The 24938-nt window shown below is 35.4% G+C and overlaps 1 protein-coding gene across 2 annotated transcripts in view; it reads right to left on the bottom strand.

Moving 5' to 3' along the window:
* LOC131157808 (coatomer subunit beta'-2) overlaps window positions 1–24732 on the bottom strand; it is a 34481-nt gene extending 9749 nt beyond the window's left edge. The window contains exons 1-24 of one of the 2 annotated variants that reach the window (XR_009137319.1): window positions 24418–24732; window positions 24138–24158; window positions 23995–24056; window positions 23634–23688; window positions 18967–19003; window positions 18512–18837; window positions 18291–18422; window positions 18063–18211; window positions 16785–16853; window positions 16521–16671; window positions 16358–16423; window positions 12917–13105; window positions 12252–12392; window positions 12023–12097; window positions 11738–11914; window positions 11536–11627; window positions 11298–11414; window positions 10182–10296; window positions 10013–10084; window positions 9298–9494; window positions 9122–9215; window positions 8226–8332; window positions 6890–7019; window positions 6313–6500 (exon numbers count right to left, since the gene is read on the bottom strand). Coding sequence is in view for 1 of the 2 variants with exons in the window: in XM_058112204.1 (XP_057968187.1) it covers window positions 6357–6500; window positions 6890–7019; window positions 8226–8332; window positions 9122–9215; window positions 9298–9494; window positions 10013–10084; window positions 10182–10296; window positions 11298–11414; window positions 11536–11627; window positions 11738–11914; window positions 12023–12097; window positions 12252–12392; window positions 12917–13105; window positions 16358–16423; window positions 16521–16671; window positions 16785–16853; window positions 18063–18211; window positions 18291–18422; window positions 18512–18837; window positions 18967–19003; window positions 23634–23688; window positions 23995–24056; window positions 24138–24158; window positions 24418–24420 (2721 nt within the window). In the remaining variant the exon portion in view is untranslated. Of the gene's footprint in view, window positions 1–6182; window positions 6501–6889; window positions 7020–8225; window positions 8333–9121; window positions 9216–9297; window positions 9495–10012; window positions 10085–10181; window positions 10297–11297; window positions 11415–11535; window positions 11628–11737; window positions 11915–12022; window positions 12098–12251; window positions 12393–12916; window positions 13106–16357; window positions 16424–16520; window positions 16672–16784; window positions 16854–18062; window positions 18212–18290; window positions 18423–18511; window positions 18838–18966; window positions 19004–23633; window positions 23689–23994; window positions 24057–24137; window positions 24159–24417 lie in introns of those variants that run through there. The other variant, XM_058112204.1, reaches the window with a different exon arrangement.
* Window positions 24733–24938: the final 206 nt, after the last annotated feature.

The following is a 24938-nucleotide window of genomic DNA, read 5'->3' as shown; positions in this document are numbered from 1 at the left end:
TTTATTGGCAGGGCATCAAGGGGGTGCCAACCCAAGGTGCAAAACATCAACACTTGGAAGAGTGTCACACACATCAAGGATTACACTATGATCATTAACAATTTGCCCACTAAGCCAGCTCGGACCAACCGCAATCCATAGCTCTTAGCAAAATTTGAAGCGGAGTAGCTGTATCTTTGAAGGCTCTCCTATTTCTTTCTTTCCAAGCACAAAAAAAGATGGCAAGAGGGATGAGATTCAAGGCCTTTCTCTTCTCCTTGGTGGCTCTAATGCCTTTCCAAGCCCAAATCTCCAATCCAATGAAATTCGCAATAACCCACTGAAAAAAAATTGGGTGAGCATTCGATCAGTTCAGTAAATTCGGTTAATTAACTGAAAATATTGAGTTAAAAAATATCATAAACCGAACTGACCAAAATTCCATATTTAACTGAACTCAAAACCAATCGAACTGAATTTCTATTAAATCAATTAACCAATTTTAACTAATTTAATATTTTAATATATATATATATAAAATATAAATAGTATATATAAAATTTTAATATATATAATATATAAAAAATAAATAAAACTTTAATATATATAATATATAATATATATAATTATTTATTATTAATTTATACTATTTGGTTAACCGAATTAACCGAATCCAAAAACCGAATTGAAAATCGAAATTCAACGAAAATGAAAATCGAACTGAACCGAATAAATTTTTAACCGGACCAAACCGACCGAATTTGCTCGGTTAATTCAGTTTTAACTGAATTATACTCACCCCTTCAAAAAATCTATTTGTAATTGTAAGCCCCCTTGTCTGTAGATTGTCAGGGTTAAAATATTTCTGTGTGAACTCTCAAACAAAAAAGGAGACCTTTGAAGGGGTTGTTGTCCTCCAACTATGAATCTAAGGGGAGTTGTGCCAATTTTTTACCATTGAAGAGAGCTTCTTGTAGAAAGATCTAACAGTGAAAACACCACTTTTGTCCTAAGCCCATTTTGGTCTGTTGGGGATGTTTTGGTAACAAAAATTATAGAGATTGCAGTAAAATTTCGAAAGTGCATGAAGTTCCCAACCTGCCACTTTCCTAGGAAAAGGAATATCCCAGAAAATTCCCTGATCAATGGTTTGAAGATGATGACTGATGAGGGCATTTTTGTAACAAGCCTAGCTATATATAGAAGTAAAGACAGATATAGGATTACTGCTGTCATGCCACACATCATACCAGAAGTAAACATTAGCCCCATTCCCCACTTGAAATCTCATATATTGGAAAAAATTATCCCATCCTTACCTGATGAATTTCCAAACTCCCACTCCATAGAGCCCCCTACTACTGTGTGTCATCCAACAGTTATGCTTGAGTCCATATTTAGAAACTATAATTTCCCACCAAAGGTGGTCTTTCTACTTCATGAACCTCCATAACCAGTTCCCAAGGAGGGCTTTATTGAAAGTGAGGAGAGATTTCAGCCCCGAACCTCACAACATATGGATTGTCTAACCACTCCCCACCTAACAAGGTGACGTTTAAACTCCTCCCCTAAGCTTCCCCAAAGAAATCTTTTCCATATTCCCTCCAATCTCCTAGAAACTGAGGCAGGTAAGGCAAGGAGGGGAATGAAATAGACTAGAAGATTCGTCAAAGTGCTCCTAATGAGGGTGAGTCTGCCTTACTATAATGAATTCATCTTCTTCTGCTATCAAAAAAGCTTCCTTCATTGAGTGGGTTGTTTTTGGATGTAGTTTGATCACTGGAATAAACTCAGGTTTGTGTTTTGGGGTACGCCAAAGAGTGTTTCTTGAGTGTGCCCCCACAGCATCACTTGGTATCAGAGCCTACGTGCTGTACCACCACTATCCATACTCCATCAATGACAGCACCCGTGCTCTCTACTGGGGGTGTTCGCTGGTGGGGTTGGGTCAGTTTGGGCTCAGAATTCCAATCAAACTGAATACATCAGCTTAGGTGGGAAAAAAAAATAGTTAAAACCAAAGTCGAATTTGGATGAGGTTTTGTACTCGAGTGGGTTGAGTCAAGCTGGTGGCTCCTCTTCTGTTTTTCTTAAAGAAACAAATAGTGTGGAAGAGTATGAGTAAGACTACAAATTTGCAAAACATATGAAAGATCAATAGGAATTTTTTTTTTAAATGAAAATTTAAAATTTAACCTATGGATGTTGTCAACCAGAGAAACAATAAGATCAACTGATCAACAGTCGAAGCAGAGAGTGCAATCTTGTGTATTTCTAACCCACACCCATTACAGGCTGGCTTCAAAAGAGTTTTTCTAAGGAACATTAGCCTTCGAACAGCAGCTGCAATATGCAACATTACAGCCTTCAACTTTCTCTCCATTTTTTTTTTTTTTTTGTTGTTTTTTTATTACTTTTTTGCCATTGTATCCAGATTGGATTGGGTAAGGTGATTTGCACTCTAAACCTGTCACCATCGGTCAATATAGAATTTCGTTCCACAACCGAACTCAAAACAGTCTTGAAATCATTTTTTGTGGGTGGATGGGTCAGGTCTGGAAATTCTATGAATACGCCTGGTCCCCTACAGTATATTCTGTCTCCACCTGCACAACAAGGGTGCTGTCACTGATGGAAGATGGATAGGGGTAGTCCAGCACATAGCCCTGATACTAAGTTGATGCCACCGCACGACACACTCGAGAAACACATTCTGGGGCCAACCCCAAATCGACCCAAGTTTACTTAAACAATCAATCCCCACCTCCCCCCAGGGCTTACAGCCCACTATATATAAAAAATTGTAAAATACAAACTTCCTTGCCAATCATAGAGCCAGCACACATGCTGTACCATCACCCTCATTCCACCATCATCCATCTTTTGTCAACGATATCACCCTTGCTTGTCCATTGTGTCTCCACCAGCACAGCAACCACAAATGAGCTATCTACTGGTAATCATTTATGCCGTAAACCCCCACAGGACCTCATCACTGACACATTCAGTGGAATTCATAAAGTCCTCTTTGCCCCTCACCCAAAATCATCATAGTGATTCACCAGGATCCTCCAGCAGCACAGCCTGCGTTTGTGTGATTTTCCAGCGTTGTCCTCATGGTTAACTTAGCACCATCAACATGAAAACAGCTTCAAGCCCCAACCCGGCCATACCTACAGAACTATGACGACCGAGGACCAGTTCAAGCCTATGCAACATCTTGGCCAATTTGAAAGATTAACAGAAGCACAACCATGATCTCCAGCAGCAAACTCATGCTGTGTCTGAACCGCTCAACAAAATAGTAGGGACATCAACATTCTTTCTAGAGACATTAAGGACCTCACAATCGATTGGCCAAAGTGTTTGCTCTCTTGGATGCCAACAAGAGAGGAAGGAAGCTGCTGATGATACTCGTACCTCCAATTTGGCTACTTTTGCCAATAAGCGAACACCAAAACCACATAGGGGTAACTTTCATCATCATACTCTATGCACTGACTACAGAATCAAGGTCACACTACTCGATTTCAATGGGGAAGGTGAGTCGGATGAACTCTTTGATTAGTTTAACCAATAAGAGAACGTCTTTCCTTTACCAAGATGTTTGAGCTAAGGATAAAGTCAGCCTTGCCTGCTTGCCATAACATGTTTAAACGGTTTGCCAACACCTAGTGGGTGATACATAATCACAAAATTGGAATTGAGTAGAATGTCCCATAACCAGGTAGATCCAAATGGAGAGGTTGGTTCACAAGTTGGTGCATTATGCCAATCAATTTTGCCCAGGAAACCTACTCCCAATTTTGTTCATTGACTCAGCATGGCAAGGTTGTTCACACATACACTTGGGAATTTCACCACCTCCTTGCTCAATGTCAATATGATAAGAGTGAACAACAGCCTTCATCCAGTACACAGGAGGACAACAATATGGCATCCGGATCATGTTCAGCAGCTAAGATTTCAAATCCGTTGATCAGGTCGCATCAAATGCCAAAGATGTAGAAGGAAATTTATCTTTATGAAGGACAAGAATAAAAAGTGGTCAGATGATGGAGAGTTGAAAACCAGCTATGGCCATCTCAAGGACAAAACCCCAGATAGAATGCTAAACATGTGAGGAGAAGGGCCACGTATCTAAACAGTACCCAAGAAGTCCTCACATATAGCAGAAGAGAAGACTGAGTTGAAGGAGAGACAGATTACGTCTATGAAACTTTGGGTCCCACTAGCAATGAGGAAGAGGATTTTAACATTAAGTAGCCAATGCAAATTCATGTTTGTGTTGTTCTTTGCTGAGGTGTGACAAAGTCAGGCCTGAGTCCATCTCCCAAACTAAATGAGATTTTTGAGCATATAGGAGTCGTCAACATGGGGAGCTTACATGTTCTCAAGACTCGCACAGTGCATGTTTTTGGCTTTCCAGCAGATTTAAAAATAGTTTGTCCTTTTGTGGGGATATCATATTGATTATGAAGGGGACTTTTCAAGTTACGATGCTACAATTGTGATTCTCACTGTTGACATAATGTTGGAGCAGTTCGTGTGTCACATGATTTATGAAGATCACGCCAATGCTGAGTGTCAGGATTGGTTGAAGCCATTATGAGTTGCTATCTCAACCATTATCCCAGATGCCAGTGATAATATAAAGATGTGGGGTCATCTCGGACTCACTCCCATCCTCACACTCCACCTTTTATTAATCAGCATTCAAGGTCGAACTCTCCAAAGTTGGAGGAGAATGATGGCAAGAGGGAGTGTTCATCATGGATGTTTGGACTGGCTTACCTAGAGGCCCTACATATCATTCAAGAAAATATCCAGATTTTGATTTGAAGATCAAGATTTTGAATTGTTTTCTTTATTTGATTTCTTTCTTATTATGATTTGAATTTCGCAATATTTCTACATAGAAAGTTTGTAAACCTTTTTGTAGGTTGATTATAAGAATAAACTTGAGTTTGTGCTTTAGGGCTGGTATCATAGTGATGCCGCATGGGCACACTCTAGAAACCAGTCCTAAAACACAAACCCAAGTTTTCGAATAACCAGCCTACCTTCAAAAAGCTTACAAACCACTAAATTTAGAAAAGTACTTTTCTAAATTGTAAAATACAACTTCTCTAACTTGCTATAAAGAAATATTGCAAAAATCAAGTTATAATAAACAAAATAAAATCAAAACCAAAATTAATTCAAAATCGGAATATTTTCTTGAATGATGCGTAGGGCCTCTAGGTCGGTCCAACCCTCCACAATGAACACTCCCTCTCGCTATCACTAGACCTACATAAAAGATATCTACACAAGAAAAGCACTTAGACAGAAGTTACAAAACCAGCAAACCATGACAAGATATGCAAATCCAGGTTTCAAGGATGATTAAGTAATTAGGAAATCAAGGAACTCCCAGAATATCAATATAATCATATCCAGCAGAATGAAGGCAGGTTTTGCCCAATTTCCTAGAGAAGCACCAACAGCCAGCATCATTTATCAATGCTCTTAGAATGTTCCCACCAAGAGGAATACTGTATATGAATACAGGGGAAGGAATTTAGTAATGTGATAACTTTACAATCTATAAATGATGTAAGAATTTTGAATATATGCTACCAGACACCCATATTAATTCCAGATAATATAATAAGAAACCTATTAATTGCCATAAATTTTCTCCTTTGATGCAAATTTCTAAAGGCCAAATGCTATTGCAAAGAAAGAAAAAAGAAAAAAATGCACTTTGTTGAGCCAACACCAACAAAAAAGATATAACAGAAAAGCACTTCGCTAGAAGTTAAGTGAACCAGGAATATGTCTATGCAAATCCAAGTCTTCAAAACATGAGAATGATCTGGATATCATGTAATTCCTTGATGTCAATGATCATATCCAGCAAAACAGAGGCAGGTGTTGCTCCTTCATAAGTACGACTCCAACAGTCATTTATCACTGCCCTCGAAACTTTGCCAACAAAATTGTATTCTAAATGAATAAAAGAGGCAACTTAGTAATGTCATCGTTTTACAATTTACAGAAGACTAATAAAAATTTTTAATATGCTACCACAGCACCAGATATGAATATCTATTCAAATTTCCACACATATTTTTCAGTAATTGCTCAGCAGTAATAAAATAATTTATATACGTGCATCCTAGATGAGCTAGCACCAACAAATCAACATTAATTGCATGTGCAGAAAATAAAAATAATAATAATAATGATAATATAGCTGATGGAAACAACAAAAATGATGGCAACAACAGCAATTATTCCACGAATGTAGCAGATAGAAAGGCATTTTAGAGAAAATCAATTAATCACCAGATACAAAATTTGGATTTTCACACTGGGCCAACCAATTGCTTTTAGGCCGATGGACTTCCTTCATTATTCGTACCCCACTCTTCTTCAGCCTCATTACCATTAACAAGTACAGCACCATCTGTAGAATCAGCATCAACTACAACAGCCTCTTCTTGACTCCCTTCTTCTCCGTTGTTGTCTGGATCCTGTGAAATAAAGGGAAGAGAATCAAATAAAAGTTTCAGAACTAATTTGCATGTCAAATTTAATAAGAATGTCAAAAGTAACTAGAAGTCAGAACTCTAGAATACTATAATCTTGTGTGCACGTATATGTGCAACAAAAAAGTCCAGTGATGGGCAAGTGGCTACCACTTGTCTAAATTTAAAAGGATATTTAACTATTAATCATCAGCTGCACCTTAAAAACAGGGAAAAGTGACTTGCACACATACTAAGAACAGAAGAGCTTGACTAGCTGATATACCAGGTCTAGGAACAATTTTTTACTGAGTTTTGCTTGCGTTTGTATGTGTGTGTGTGTATCCTACAATGGTGATTTACAAAGAAAGCAGAATTCAGGACATGGGGTGTACCTCATGGTTTGAATCTCCATTTTCAAGTGGTTCCTCTTCATCAATTTGCATGCTTCTGAAAGCCTCCACAAGGTTTAAATTTGATTTCTCAGCATGCTTAGGGTATTCCTCTGCAGGAGGATAAGTACACCTACAAAATAATTTAAGAAGCGCAATTAATAAAACCACAGATTGAAATGTCATGCATAAAATAAAATACAAACATTTGATGTAATATGATCATCATGCTGTTAATGCTGTTCAAGGTTCAAAGCAGCTCCAACACAGTGCTGACAGCTAATATGGAAACTGCTTGAACAACCCGAAAAGCTAAAGCAAGAGGAAGCAAGAAAAACCACTTTATGCTATTTATGTTCACTTGATTACACATCTCACTATAAAAAAGTCAGGAATAAACCAGATCAAATATTTTTATTCTTTCCTTCAAACTGGGATAAAGTGTTTTTTTCTTGCTTCTCTTTAGGCTTTAGCTTCAAGATGTTTTGGGGCATTTCTTTCACCAAACCAAAGGGATTAGAAAAAGCAATTTTACTGCAATTTTTCTTCATTTAGGAAAACACCAACTATCATACTTCTATTTCTCAAAAAATTTCTTTTTCTATCTATATAAAATAAAATAAAATAACACTACATACTTCCAAATGGATATCACACAATGGATATCACACAATTTCTCATTCATTCTGATCATAATTCAATATTGATGAAGTCCTAGTGGGAATCTAATTATCCAAATAAAATAAAAAATAATCTTATTGTTAACTCAACACAAGGATGCAAGCTCTTCATTACTATATATTAAGATATCTAACATAAATATATTCCATCCTCTGGCGTTCCATAGGTTAAGGTTTGGATCCTTAACATATCTTCCTCATACAAAGTAACTGAAGAAGCCATGTCATTTCAGCTCAAGAGATACCAGTGGTTATTATTGAAACCAATTCATCAGTACAAAAATTTCCCAAACTTTAAACACACTGTTTTGGCATTAAAATGACTCGAGACCAACCACGTATCCTCACCATGGCAAGATATTCCAGGTTAGAATTTCAGCTTCAAATGTTCTACTCAAAAACAATATTTTCAATTATATTCCCATGCAATGACAGGTTATGACCTAGTTTTTCAATTTTGCACACAGCATATTAGTTTGGATAACCAAAATTGCAGAACATGTTACATTAACATGTTAAGCTATAATGACAAACAAATCAAATTTCAAAAGTCACAAAATTACACTGCACAGATAAGTGTATTACACCAAAAAAAAAAAACTTAAGAACAAAAAAAAAAGCCAAAAACAAGAGGATAATAGAAAGCCACATAATGATACCTTGTCTCTGCAACCTTGGATTCAATGGATTGAGCAACTTGCCAATCCTCAAATAAATTAGGATACTCCTCGGGATCGGCCAAAGATTCTGCAGCTTTTTGATTAACCTGAAGATAGCATGAAATTATATAGCTACTAAAAAAAATTACAAAATCATAAAGCATCTCAAATCCCGGAAGGAATAGGAAAGCAGTCATTGGAGGGGTAATCATATTAGAGTTGGACTTTCATCAACTTAAGAAGTAAAATTAACTAATATTGTATGCATAATTATTGAGAAGGTAATTGCATTTGTCTCAATTCAATATTAAATGCATCTGGCATTATTCTTAGTCCTGGAAATTCCCAGGATCGGTTTGTTACACACCTGAACAACTGGAAATTCCCAAAGCAACTGGTTACTCACCTAAACATTTTCCATAACTAAATGGTGGAGAGAAGAATGACTAAAAATAATTAAATTATGGAGCATGTTGACAATAATGAATGAGCCACGTATGATTGTGATTGTGACATCATGGCATGAATGAATGTGTCTATATGACAGCCTTCATTAAAAAAAATTCAGAAAAAAAAAAAAAAAAAAAAACAGAATGGAAAGTCAAAAATGAAAAAAGTTTAAAAAATAAAAAATAAAAAGATCATCCTTTTTGAACTATGAATGAGTTTATAAATTATGATGCAGTCTCTGGAACTATTTCCCCATCTAGCCCCTTACTACTCCATAGCAAATAACTTATGCTATACTTACTCAATGTCTCTAATTAGATTCTTTTGAAGCTTGGAACAAGCAGAAAGATGGTAAATTACAAGCTTGGAGACGACAAAATCAGACACAAGCTTGGGCATCACAGAATCAGAAAAATGCACACAAGACAGGTTGAATGAAAAGTAACCTTATTGAGGTCTTTCCTCCAAATTGCAACTATATCTGAGACCTTGCTTGGAAGATAAGACCGCGCCATCAAAGCAGCCTCAGGTATCCGATTGCTGCAAGAAGATTGCAAAACAATATTATATTATAACAAAAGAAAAATTCATGTTTCCTTGTTTAGAATACAAAAAGAACTACCAGTCAATCAACAGCTGGATGCACTCTTCCAATTTGCCCAACATGAATAAACTAAGGAATGCAACATTGTTCTTTCCCTGCTCTTTAGCCAGGAATGCAAGTTTTGATATCCCTTCTGCATCTCCCAATGAAGAGTAAAGCAATAACAAACCACTCAAGTCCATTGCATGCTTTAGACAGTCCTCTGCCATTTCCAACTGAAAAAGCAAAACACATCAGGAAAATGTGATTTTAAAAAATAAATAAATAACTAAGAAAGCCACATGCACAACACCTATCAGCTAAATAGGAAAAATGCATAAGATGGACAACAAATGAAGGAACATTTACAACAGGAAAAGAACCAACTTTATCAAACTGCATGGTATCTGGTGACAAATTCAGAAAATATTCTCTTCAACCAAAATTTAAATTACACCCATTTTATTGCTCAGTGCCCAGTTTTAATTCGAAAAAAGGAAATTACTCAACCCAATTAGGCTGTCAGAGTTTGCCAAAGACATTATTATTATTATTACCACTACTAGTACTAATTATTGATGTTTAAACAAAGATGTCTTCCATGACCAGCAGAAGAAAAAGGCACCAGTGATTCAAGAGAAACAGCCAATCCAAATGTTGGAACTTTTGTCAGCAGAAACTCTTTACCAATGGAAATGAAAAGGCAACTGTGAATTTGCATCAATATGGTAAAATAACCCATTAAAAGCAATACCTTTCCTGTTGACATAGCTAATTCCCCCAGTTGCTTCCATTTGGATTCACTCTGCACTTCTGTGGCAATTTCCTGGAAGTAAAGTATATCAATCTTCAGTCAGGATAAACTGACACAAGCAACTAGACATATATATCCCCTACCTACTACATACACAAATGTAACATACCTTTGCAATCTCCAGTCTACCAAGCTGTATGGCTAATTCAAATCTATAATCAGGATCTGTAGCCACCTCCAAAGCATCTTCTATCATGCCTCTTGATTCAAGGAAGCGAGCCACACTAGAAAAGAAACATTTTCCAACAGGGACCAAGGTCACTCATAAGAACAAAACTTTATGATTTGACTTTAAAAATAATTAAAATAAATAAAAGCAAACAAACATGAAACTTGATATTGATGGCCACACACACACACACATATATGCTATTATCACTAGAAAATCTTTGGCTCCAAAACAAACACAAGTTAACAAAAATGGCAAAATGAAATGAAAGTTGTGCCACAAATGCATTATAAAGAACCTAATGAAAAATGTCGTCTGCAAATAATAAAATTTTGCAAAAAAAAAAAAAAAGCAGCAAAACATTTCATTTTCAGCAGATACAGGAGATGACATGGTACTATTAAGAAGTCATCAATGAAGTACATTAGAAATGAAAGAAAAGAAATGAGTGAAATAGAGAAGAGCTATTGCTAAATCTCCAAGTTACCTGCCTAGGAAACAAAGAGTACATTGAACCGAACCAGAGGTTGTTAAATGCAAAGAAAATTCTATCAATCAAAGCACAAAAGCCCAATGTACACAGGATTGTACACCAATAAGGAACAGGGAGAGAGAGAGACAGAAAGAGAAAGAGATTACATCCACAACTTCAAAGAATTCATAATATCTACAAAGGAAAGAGAGTCATCCAGTCACCTTGACAAACTATCCCAACAAGAACAAGTTTCTCCAGATAATTATTCTTAGACCTGCTTCTCTACATCTTCATTTAACTTGTCCAAAAGAAGCATACTTGAGGGCAAGCCTCGACTCATCAGCAATGTAATACATCCGAGCCAGAGATCACAGGTCTCTCCCCAAGCATGGAGATGAGATTGCAAACATATTGCCTCCCGAAACCCGATGGTGAAGGTGGATGTTACATTTTTCATTTTTTCATTTTACTTTTCCAATCATTGATAATCTCTAATACTATGATTTTTTTAGGAATTTCATGCTAAAGTTCAGTCGCTCATTCTTTCGCCCAAAAAGAAAGAAAAAAAAAAAGAAATGTACCTATTATGATGTTCCTTAGGAATTGACGGTAAAACTTCACTAGCACGTTCCAAGTCTCCACGCATCACCAGAGTCTTGTACTCAATCAAGCTGAGAAGTAAGGTGTACCCCATAACACTGCATGGAACAAATATAAGTACGAGAAAAATTTTAGTACTAGAATGGCTGTGGACGCTCTGGCCTAGGGGAAGGAAGACCAGCTGCAATTTCCATGATGGATTACCAAAAGACTACTTACTTGAACTCTTTGTCCATAAGATACACCCGACTTTGACTAGCAAGATATCCCAGCAGGTACATAGGCCGGTCCAAATGGAACATCGTGGTTACCTGGATTTACAATGTTAAACACCAATATGGCAGCTTTATGTCATCTAAATGAAACACTATCCAAATACATAAATTTATTCCCAAAACAGGGATGATCAGAGGCACTGTACCTCACCACCAACACAATAATTAAGCCGCCAAGAGGAGTTATTGTAAATAAAACAATCCCCAACCCATATTCCAGTCCTCACTCGTTCATTGGTCTCATGGAGAAGCTCAAAAGCATCCTCCACTCCCTGTTCATCTGTTGGCCTCCCACTGTCAAAATAAGAAGATACTACATCGCGCTGCAACATTTTCAAACAAAAATTAACTTTATGAACTGCAACAAATATACATATCCACAGCATAATTGGTCCCTTTCATGACAGTATTAGATGGATTAGGATCCTTACATTGTACTTCAAGATGTAAAAAGATGCATTGCTGGCAATTGCCACTAAATCACCACTATCAGCCCAGTAGAGATTCTGAAATAGTAAAACAAAAATCACAATTCTGTTAAATTTTCACTGTTTTTACAGATAGAAAATAATAAAAAAGAACACAAAATGTGTCATGCTGTGTAAAGCAGTGAGGAACAGATGGTAGACAACAGAACAGTAGCGGCATTTTAATACTCACCTTCACATTAACATCAATTCTCCGAATCAACCGGCACTCGGCCCAATCATAAAAACAAATAAAATCATTTGAGCACATTGCTAATAAAGTTCCCCCATAAATGCGTTCAGCGGTAAATGTTGGCCGGATACTCTTCTTTTCCTGAAAGATGCTACCTTCATTAAGTATCATCTCAATTCTTAAGACAGGAAACAAGTAAATTTACCAAACAGCTGCAGTCCTGACTCCAAAACCTGTGGTCAGTATGATTATACAAGTATTAACAGCCCTCAACTTGCCCCCAACACCCAACAATTTATCTTAATGACGCATGTAACCCCCCCTGTTAAATTAGATTTCTAACTCTGAACATGAGTACATGACACCAAGATTGATATATGCTATTGAGTTTGGAGCTTACAAATCAAGAGGCAGCAACAGTAAGATCATTTCCCCTTTTATATATTAACTTGAGCACTCCTTCATCCCAAAAAACAAAAAGGAAGAGAAAGGAAAGAAAATAAAAAATGACAACTAAAAAAACAAAACAGGAGAGAGGGAAAAAAAAGGACATAAGGGAAGACCCTCCAACATTAGTGACCCAAAAATACTTGCTTCTAGCATCTATTTTATGGGGTAAACAACAAATATTATAGATGAACTACAGACTAGGAAAGTGTACAAACCTGGAAATTTTTACTGAAGATTTTGATCTTTGATGTATTTTCTCTAACAGCATATTCTCCATCTGACGACCAAGCAAATTCCAATGCCGAACCAAACGATCTATTTCTCCATGCCAAAGCAGTATAGATTATGTATTCACCATCTCCACAAACAACAACGAACCTCCCATTGGGATTATGCTTTAAACTCTGGAAATAAATCACCAACAACAATAAATTCACATGCATTAGGCCTCATTGATGGCAGTTGCAAGTGAATCTAACAATTTCTCAACTAAGTGCAACTAATAGTAGAGCTTTTTAAAGGTTAAATTTTTCTGTTATGAAACATGTACATTTGTTCTTCTTGAGGGGAAAAAAATCTTCAAGAGATAGACCTTACATTTTCCTTTTCTTTTACTCGATGAATGTAGCGCTCATTTATTTTTTGCAAGTACTATAGAATGTTTCTTCATATTTCGTGCATTACATTGCAAAAAACTTGCTAAGTAGCAAGAAAATTAAATGCAAATTTATATTACTATTGAAGTTTTACCATCAAAATAGATCCAGTGAGTAAGAACAATGATTTCAATAGAGGAAATATTAATGAAAGAAGAGATCCCTATTGACACTTGGGTTAAAAAATACAAAAACAAACAAACAAAACAAAACAAACAAACAAAAACAAAAATAAAATCAAAAACAAAGATCCAAAGGACTTTGCAGCATGTCAAGTGCATATTTTCATATAATCATTCTCATTGAGTGTGATTTGTTTCTGAACCTCAATTGGCGGTAGAAACAGTTACTTCCATAAGGAGAAGTCATTAAACAAAGACTGCTCAAGAATGAAAAAAGAGTTAACTTTAGATCTGCAGCATGGGAGAGTTTTAGGGATACTGAGTGGGTGTTTGATAAGCATTAAGTGCTCACTTTTTTTTTTTTGCTTTTTTTTTTTATAACAAAAGAAATAATATTAGATGGAAAGAAAAGTAGGTACAAAGAAGGGACAAGGAGTTCACCAAACAAAAAAATAAATATAAAATAAAAACACTAGATCCCCAAAAACTAAACAAAACTAACCAAGAAACCCCTTTTTCAAACCATTTCCATCATAATTTACTGAACTTTTCAAATTTGCCGACCCTTCGCCTTTCAACTTTTGCCACCATCCAAATACACTTCATTTCCTCCAACATCGCTCAGCTTTAAATCCATTTTATCCAAAAGAATTTGAGCTTCTAGATCCTCCTTCGAAACTTCCTCCACTGGTGTGGGCAAAATTCCATCCCTACAATGAAACTGATTCACCAACCCATCATTATGAAAAATAGAAACACCCTCCAGACCTTCAAATGTAGGCAGGTGAACATAAGATAAGTCCCCTAACTCATCACAGGAGTCAAGACACGTACCTGTATTGTTCCCAAATCTCATCCAACAAAAGCCCCCCAGCATAGTCAAAATCGCTATTATCATCAATAGTGATAAGATTGAATATAAACTAAACACAATATCTGAGAGAGAGAGAGAGAGAGAGAGAGAGAGAGTGTTTCATGGAGTATTGGGGAATTTATATGATTTTTGGGGGGCAAAAGTGTCAAATATTGCCTCTGAATAGTCCTCTTGTTGAATCAGCAATGGGAAGATCTCTAGCTCAGTCGGAGGAAATTCAAAATCGATTCAGAGAAGCTTGCCAAACAAGATCAGTTTGCTGAATTTCAGACCATCAAAAGCCCAACCTCTATTAAGAACCTATTAAGTCCAAACAAACAGAGCCTTAGTCCATCCAAGGTTGCATAGTTTCTTTTTCTAGCTCTAAGAAAACAAGGCAACATTTTTGTGATCCCAATACCCATTTTTAACATCTCCTAAATTGCTATTTTGTTCACTGGATAAAAAAATGTTCCACTGGATCGGGGTATTATTGGGAATCCCCATTCCTGAGAATAAGTTTCTCATGCCAATGTTTGGTCCAACATGGGGATTTGAATATCAAAACTTATCATTCTACCCCTTACCTATGTATGGAACAGTATATGAGGAATAATCGTTTTTTCAGCACAAACTTAATAAGAATATGTACCAAGTTGAACTTATGCTAAAAATTCAACCATAATAAAATAACAAAAAAATAATCCAACACATTATAACAACAAAAATTACTATCATTTTTTATTGCCTTTGCCTTTTATTGAAAAGTATTATAATAATTTTATTATGGGAAAAAAAAATGAAATTTCATTGATAGATTAAGAATATATAGAAAGGAGAATAAGAATCTCCCTCTTCATTGAATGATTAAGAATATATAGAAAGGAGAATACGAATCTCCCTATAGAAAATCAATATCATAATAACCTATTATTGTAAATAAAAAATAGTTTTATGTAACAATACCATATTATGGGGGTACAAGGGCATTAATGCCCAACCAATGAAAATAATGACAATTTAGTCCCAAAAATAGGATGTCTATGGGAATGGAATTCCCATGAAAGATACATAGCGGCAGAGTATGGGAATGGGATTCCTGTGTTACGTGTGAATCCTTCATTCCCAAGGAATGTGAGATAACAGCCGCTCACTTTCCCGCCCCAAGCAAGTGTGCAAATGGGATGTCATGATCATCACATTCCTAGGAATGTTGAAAGACCCCATGAACCAAATGACCCTGACAGATCTAGGTTCACCATCTCATTGCTAAAATTTCCTTACACAATGAACAAGTACGACACCAACCACCATGCATGTTCTTTCTACACATAAATTCATATAGTTTGTGAACCTTCCCAAAAAACAAAAAGTAAAACAAAACAAAAAAAAAAAGAAAACAAAAAGAAAAAGCAAAACACAAAAAAAAATCTGTACAGATTATTTTATTGAACTACACTATTTTGGGCATGCAGAAAAAAAAGCAAGGCAGTAAGCGCATATTGGCAAAAAAAAATTTTAAAATAATGCCTAAAACAGATAGTAACTAGTAGAGGAAAATGAAGAGGACATTATTAGGCTACTCAAAAGGCATGCACAGAATCAAAGCTGTTATAGCATAATGGTGCAAGCATCGCAGAATATAGGTGTCGTCATCAAAATTGTTATAGAAAAATAATTGTCAGAGAGGCTCCAGAATTTTATTCTGCCAAGCATTTGAATTTTATTCTGTATGTCAAGACAATATGGACAACTTGAGATACTCTTTTACCTTCCATCTACTAGTAGATCTAATCAGTGTTTAATCAGCTGAATGGAAGGCCTCAGTAAGAAGTTATACTTCAAAATAAGCATATACTAAAATTCAAAGCTGAGAAAAAATTACTTACACATCACTAAAAATGCATAGAGTACTTAAACCACCACAATGGATTTCATGGAGGAAGCAAAAGATGCTAAACCACAAGAAGTCCTTATAGAGCATCATCAAAACATTAAAATACATTCAGGAAACAGCCAACTTACTTGAGGGTAAAGATCGCAAGTTCCTAATTCCTTAACGGCCAAAGGTAATCTCTCTCCATCAGTAACCTGAGATGCAAAGTAAACAAAGAATCTATAATATCATTGCAAGTCCAATTTCAGGTATTGGATGATATAAAAAGAGTTGATGCATATGCGCACAAACCTCAAAATCAGCTCCCACACTCTTAATATTCACAGTCTGAATTTCATTATGCCTAGCCCATATAATTTTTCCACTGTTGTCCATGCTAGCTACAGGTTCTTCTCGGCCTATTTTTACCATAATAGTTCCTTCATCATACCCAATTACAACCCTGTGAAGAAAGGTAATAGTTTTAGGTTTAGCCATAGAGTCAAACTTCTCCTTAAAACACTGAACGGAGAATAAATAACAAAAGGTGCAAGCAAAGGGACTCAAAAAACATACCGGCGTGAGCCTTTGATGCATCCAACAGCCCAAACTCTTTCAAGGCCATAATTCAATGTGTTCTCAAGCCTGCAAGTCAATGAAAGTATTAAATAAGTATAAAAATTGAAGGTTTCACACAAACTATAGATACTCAATTTTTTATTACAAAGATTCAAAAATAAAATAAAATTATGATGGTTCAGAATTTAAACCCAATCAGAACCTTCAATAAACAAATTTATCAATATTTCTACAAACTAAAGAACATTTTCAAATTTTCAAAATTATATTCACCAAGGCCAAAAAAAATTGAATTTCATTCTTTATCAATCAAATGGTCAATAAGAAACTAAAAAGGGCAAGCAGGGACACCACAATCATGTAAAATTGACATTAAAACACAAAAACCAAGCACAGCAACACAATAGCCAAAGGACCAAAAATTAATGCAACTCAGCTCCCTAACTTTACCCCAAAGCCCACAAAAAACAGAGTGCTTGACAGCTAGAAATCAGCACAACTTCCTCTACAAAATACAAACAGAATTCATTATGCCTATCAGTTTATCACTTGATCCAGCTGGATAAATTGGCCAGCATTTACCCAAGTCAACCACTGACAGATGAACCAGAATTTTAGCATCATTTATATTTACTTACACAATATACATGGAAACTTGAAAATATGAAAATGCCAAAACTAGAAATCCAAGTCAAATAAGCAGCACAGTACATCACGTGCTAGCAGTCTTATAATGTGTCAAAGAACATTCTTTACCTTGGAACATCAATTTTTCCTACCCTATATAGTTCCATTAATTTTCCTTGAGCAATGTAATGCATGATTGTAGATAAGGCATATGTCAAAAAGAAAACTGCAATAAACAAAATGAGCAAAGTCATATAAAAACAGACAAATTCTTTTTTTATTGCTGGTGGTAGGGATAGAGAGACTAAAAGGGGCATAACTGAAAAGAAAAGAAAACCTTAAAACAAATGTTTTCAAGATTTCAGTTCATGATATCGTAAAATATTGTAGAAAGTATACATTAAGCTTTTAATTCAACTCATGCAACATAAAAAGCAACAAATAAGAAATTAGTGAGCTTAAAAAGTATGCAATATGCAAAAGAACAGATTCAAACTGCCTACCATCTATGCATAAAGATATCTCATGCCATGATTTAAAAAAAAAAAGATACATCTGTTTTCAAAGCAATGACACAAAACAAGGAATGGGCAGAGAGTTCAATGCGGGGGATTCGCATTCAGAAATTTTGCACCCTCTAGAACTTACCTGTAAGTGGTTGCATGCCATATACGAACAGTCCCATCTTCGGAACCAGTCATTATTATTGGAAGTTCAGGGTGAAAACATACTGCAGAAACATTGTGTGTATGACCTTCTAGAGTCTGGACACAACTTTTGGTTTGATAGTCCCAAACCTGTTTTCAGAATCTTCATAAGCATATGTATGTACATATTCAACACAAGCAGCAATTAAAAAAAAATAAAATGGCATACCTTCGCTGTATGATCATCGGAACCAGTGATCAGATAAGGTTTATCCCCACCCGTGAAATAATCAACACAATTTACCCCTTTCAAATGGGCATCCAGCGTAAAATTTGGGTCAGGCGAGCCAAGATTCCAAATCTGTAAAATCACATACGAGCAGGACCTAAATAGAGTGCTTGTATCTGCTAAGGAAAGATGCGGTAACACCACAGGCAATCCAATCATACCTTTATAGTGCGATCCAGAGACGCACTCGCGAAAGTGTTAGTGTCTTTCGGATTAAACGTAACTTGCATCACATAATGTGAGTGTCCCTCAAAAATCTGAGTACACACCCAACCCTTGTCCCAGTCCCAGAGCTTTATAAGCATGTCATCAGATGATGACAGCACATATGGAAGGGTAGGATGGACAGCCACACACCTAATATAATCTGTGTGCGCCTCAAATACTTTAATCTTATCCATTGTATTGTAGTTGTATACACGGACGAACATGTCATCGGCTCCAGCAACAACCCACTGTTTACGTGCAATAAACTTTGCAGACCTAACTGCAAACACAAAATATAGATGCTATAACAGTTATGACCTTGTTTTCGAGGAACAAAAGCAAATTTTACAGCATAAACTCATCAAGTAAAGGTAAATGTAACAGAAAACGAGAAGCACATGTCATATACCTGGTAACTCAGTCACCTCAAAAGACTTTACCATAACCTGCAGTTGTTTAGAAAAGTCAAATAGCAAATCATTAAAATATGGATTAAGACTGTAAATAAATTTAAAAAATAACCTGAGATTCATGTAAAGTTTTAAAGTTAATAGAAAAAAGCTTTGCAATATTGACATTTTAATCATACAAAAATTACCATGCTGAAGGTGCTAAAATCATGAAATGGATAGTTTATAAGGCAAGGTTAAATTAGATGCAGAAATAATTAATCTAAAACAGAACTCAGATACATCTAGCTCTCAAAATGATCAAATAGAACAAAGCACAAAACAAACAAAAAGAATAAAGATAAACAGTTTTTATCATATTATCCTTGTAATATTATCCTTAAAATACTTATATACTATTGTTTCAAAAGTTTGTCAATCAATTTTTCTACGTTTTTTCAACAAAAATAAAATATGCTAACCCATTTAAATTAACTAGGCAGAAACTTTGATCATTACTCACAAAAAAGAAATTTAAATTAAATAACACTTTATCAAAATATTACAGATTAACTATCAAATAAAAAATCCATTACATTGTTTAAGATTCCATATGATTTAAGCAATAAATTACCGAACTGAAATTTGACCAATAAATTACCAAACAGAAATTTATTTATTTTTTTTGAAATTTTTTTCAGAAGTCAAAGTATGATAACTTCTTATAACCATCATGGAATATTCTAATATCATTCATCCAATCGAGAATTTCTTCCAATGCTTGTTTACTTCACCATCTATGTAGATATTGCAAATGCAAACATAACTCCAATTCACCACAAAAATAATTATAATAATCACCTACAGAAATAATTTGCTTATCAAATAAATGAAAGCTGGCATGGTCAAAAAGGCTGTGTAGTCAGCTAAAAATCACAAGAGTGAAGAGAGTAGTGTTCCAACTACTAAACATTGGCATTGGCAAATTAAAAGCTCACAATGAAAGAGATAAATTCAAGGCTAAAGTGCCATCTAAGATTTAGGGTTCTGCGGTTGGCAGTTACACCAATAGCCTGTTACAGATTCCAAGACCAAATAGGGTTCCTCATGTTTGTATCATGTGCTATTACAACCATAAGAAAACAAACTTTTTTTTTCTTTTCTTTTCTTTTTTTCTCTTTTCACATTGTAGTTCTACCATCATGGAATCTTTGGTGCATTTTTGATATTTTTGGACAGCATAGGGTTTTTGTCTAGAAAATTAGGAGGTTCCACTGCTGAGCCATTTTAGAGGCTTTGGGATAGATAAAATGGTAAGATCTTTTGGAGGTGCACTTTTATAGCAATTAATTGATGAATTTGGGTGCAAAATAATGCTCAATTTTAATGATCAATCTCAGCCCAAGCAATTAAACTGGGACACGATTGTTTTATTAGCTTCCCCATAATCTTCAGCTTTTGGAGCCTTCACAGGACTATAATAATGGGCTGATCTGCAGAAACAAAATTGGCAGGCAGTACGACTTACTATTCTGGTGTTTTTGTTTTTCCATTTTGTATCGCATTTTATTTTTTATAAGGATGATTAATTCTCTCATGGCACTTTTCTCTCCTTCATCTAAATTAAGAGAGAGAGAGAGAGATCCAACTAAAAAAAAGCATATAGTGGCAAAAAAGTGCTGGGTATTAATTGTCAAGTAAACGAAAATCTAGTCTGGAAAAGATTATTCACAGCTAAACACATTTTTTTACATCCACATTGAGGTTGCACTAGGGAAAATGTGATATCTCTTAACATACGATGTTCGTTCAACACAGGTACCTTCACTTACATTGAAAAAGCATTGCAAAATAAGAAGTACTAACGCTTTTTTCCATCATCTATAGAAATCTTCAAGCTCTCGTTCCATCCCTTCGAATACTGTTTTTTTCAAAGGCTAAGGCTTAGTTCAATATCAAGGCTTTCATGTGGACTTTGGCTCTTAATAGGACTAATATGAACTGTTGCAGGTAAGGAGACCTTATAAGGCAATCAGTCCAAATATTCGCCCAAGATTCTCAGGAAACCAGTGAGCACCTTTTTTCTCCATTGTCAGGTGGCTAAGAAGCTTTGAGACAACCTTTTTATGTTTTTGAAGCAGCAATAGTATTGCCACGAACTGTCGAAGCTTTTCCAATGGTGAGGCTTCGGGGTTTTGAAAGGAGTAAGAGAGGGATATTTTATGGAAGCGTGTCACGACAGCCCATTTCTGGACTTCATAGCTCAAGAGGAATGCTAAGATCTTTAATGACAAGTCAACTCTTTCCCATTTGTTATGGAATAGAGTTGTTTTCTTGCTTCTTTTTGGGCACACTTTGGTTTTCTTGGGATAGATTTTCTATTTGAGGGACTCGGGACAACTTTATTGTAAGTGTTAGTATGGTTGCTTTTAGGAGGATGTCTTATTCTATAATTCTAATCTTTGTAATTCTCTCCCTTTTCTTTTAATGATATTCTTTTTCCTATTAGAAGAAGAAGAAGTATTTAGGAAATTATTCTTAGGAATGGGAAATAAACTCCCTTTGTAATGATAATTGGGAGCAACCTCTCAAAAAGTCACAAGAAGCACAGCGGCCAAATTTTTGTGCCAACCAAAGGTGAAATATTCCATTTTGCTCTAAAAGACGGGGGAATATTTGGACAGATAAGAATTCAAAAAGTGGATAAGAAAATTGAGCATCCCTCCAATGCAAAATAATAAAAGAGCACCAACAAATCCTCATCTAAGGCCTGACATTCACCCTAAAACCACGTCGAAGCTTCACGTGGGAACACTTGGGACAAAACCAAAAGCTAGAGGAGATAAGAAATTGCTGACAGGAAGGAGCTTTACAAATAGAAACGGGCTTCAATAACCCAATTATAATTCCCAAAACCATAATGCTTTTGTCATAAACACTTGGTTGGCATTTGGATCACAAAATATCAAAAACATTTCATGTCATCCCTGGGAATCTCATACCTCAAAATGGGATGCCCGCCTCATGGGAATATTTTTGGACTTGTGTTATAAGATTCCCAAGAATGTCATCACAAACTCACTATTTCCTTCCAGTTCAAAATTTCCTACAAAATTTTTCCCTCATATCCCAATTCCCCAATGACTAACACATCTAGTCATTGTCACTAGTATAATATTTCACCAAAATCCCAACGCCCCTAGAACCACTCAAAACTATAAAAGAGTAAACAATTAGCCTACATGTATCTAACTATAATCAGATCATCGACTTCTATGAGCTCCACTCCATCACATACTTAATTGCAGAGCTAGAAAAACAATTTAAAGTTGTGCTCTCCACAGTTAGTCTTACAATGATTTTCCAAATTACAGCTACAAAGGTAAACCATTTTTTTGCATATTCTACTTGCCATCCTTTTCGCTAAATAATAAAAATGTTTTATGACAACATTTCAGTGCATTAAAAGAGCTCCATTTTATTTTCATGACCTCCAGTACTTAAAAAGTCTAGCAAAGGCACAGGAGTAGTGGGTTCTTTTCAGAGAGGTTTCCCTATTCTTTGCCTTAACATCCTGTGCACATTGGGCATACCTATTTTTCTGCTTGAAGAAAGTTCTTTCTTTATGAGAGAGAGAGAGAGAGTAATTGTCTGTTCTTCATGCAACCACTTTCCCTCCCTAGAAAAAATAACAGCAAAGATATTCTTTCACATCCAAGATGACGGCAAAGAATAATTTCATGAATTTCATGAGATGTCATTTCAAAATTTGGATTAATCACGGGATCATATGATTCTTGATTTGGTGCGCCCACCTATTGATTTGAATCTTGTGGGCAAATCAGAATAAGCAAGAATTGACTATGAATATTATGATTCTCAATTCAAAGCGTATGATTCACAATTTAATAAGCATTCACATCAGACACAAACCAAAAGGTTCCAGTCAACCCCAACAATTTCAAATCCAAAAACTAACTACTTTTTAATGCAAAAAAACCTTAAAATCTTTTTCAAGTTAGGATTAAAATAGCCAAAATGTTTGTACTTTTAGTTTTCTCTCTTTTGAGTTGTTTTCAAAATTCTAATTTCCTTAACTTTTTCTAAAAAGTTTGACAATCCTTAAAGTCCCATTGTTTTATTCTCCTCAAAAATAGTTTATTTTGAATGTACAAGTGTTTACATATGGAGATATTTTAATGTTTTAATAATTCAAAATGAGTTATCTTTACTTTTTCAACTTTCTAATAAATAGTTTTCATCCATACATAGATGTGTAGTCATTCAATTTTCATCAAAATATTTCATTTTCAATTTATTTTGTTTTTTTAGATATATACACTTATTGTACAATAAATTTTTAGAATTTGTGTGAAATCTTACAATTCGATTCACTCTCATTTTTTATTTGCAAAATTAAGATTTTGATTCACAATTCGAACCGATAGGGATTAGTGATTACATTATCAGTTAACCAAACTACTCCAATGAATGAACTGCAACCTACAAAAATTCAAGGAAATTGAATGGAAGGAACTAACTCACATGGAACATCCAAGCTCACCCACAGAACACCAGTGCTCAAGCATGATGTAATTCTTACAATTACTGACACAGCATACATGCATGCAGGCGAAATAATAAAACAAAAATGATGTTCCTTGACACAGAAATTACAGTTCCATACCTGTGACTGATAGTCCCAAATACAGAGAGTCCCTGAATACAAACTCACTAAAATCCTGCAAGAAGAAGCATGCATCAATCAATCAACAAACACTTTTCCGAGCTTTCTCAAGCTTGAAATATGGTTTGCTCTACATATGCCAATTATTCTAAATAGAAAATGCTTTTCTGCATTGTCCCAACTGATGCAAAAGGCAAACCTGTTAAGAGCAATGGGGAGCAATGAAGACCATTTTGTTTCGAGAGTGAAGGAAAAAATAGAGAGCCACTTCAGTAACAATACATAATCAACGTAATACACAAAGCCAAATTCAGAAACATGAGCTGATACGTAAACATTCCCAACACGAGGTCACACTCACCATGGTTCCGTTGGATGTAGATCAACGGATTTTACTCTTTCTGATCTTTGAGCGAGTTTTCTCTGATCAACAAAAAACCGTCAGCTACTTAATCAAACAATTGAAACCTAAACAGATGACGAGATTCGATTGAAAAACAATACCTTGATTTCGAGTCTCAGAGGCTGAAAAGAAAATGACAAAAAAGGGGAAAAAAATAGAATTCAATCAGTCCACAACCAAACACCAGATCTTAATTCAATGCAGATGCAATCGAACAAATGTATTAAAAAAGCCGTTCAATTTCACAACAAGTGGCACAAAATGATGTACTTCGATGCGCAAGAAGACACTAACGTCAAATCAAAGAAGATTTCCCCAGATCTAAGCTACAAACAAATGAAAAAGAGGCATTTGAAGGATCTGAATTGAAAACGAACTCACCATTTTTTATAGATGAAGATCCAGACAGTGGGCGAACCCTAGAGATCCAGGTAAGAATGAAGGAAGTGAACAAAACGCTAGAGCGATCTTCGTTCGAATTGTTCGCAACTGGAGCGAGATCGGACGAGAGCAGGAACAGTAGAGACACAGGCTCTCTTATCTCTCGTACCAACACGAGCTTTTCCTCAAGGGAGAGATGGTTAAGAAAATTTTTATATACTGAAGAAAATTTTAATATTCTAAAAACAAATCAAGAAAAAATAAGGAGATGAGCACATAATGCATGCCCAGGTTTATTGTGTCCATGGAACCAACCTTACAGTCCTTAAATCAAATATAAACAATGTTTTATTTCACACTATTTTTTATTTTTTTATTTAATTTTAATGCTAAAAACAAGTCATATGTAATTTATTTTAATTTTTACAATAAACTATTGAATAAATTATCAATCAACATGACTTATTTATAATTACTTTATTAATTTTCTCTCTCAAGTTCTCAACTAGTCTATCAAAAAT

The sequence above is a fragment of the Malania oleifera genome, chromosome 6 (assembly GCF_029873635.1).
Source record: "Malania oleifera isolate guangnan ecotype guangnan chromosome 6, ASM2987363v1, whole genome shotgun sequence".
In the NCBI taxonomy this organism is placed as follows: Eukaryota; Viridiplantae; Streptophyta; class Magnoliopsida; order Santalales; family Ximeniaceae; genus Malania; species Malania oleifera.
This window is presented reverse-complemented; position numbering and strand designations above follow the sequence as displayed.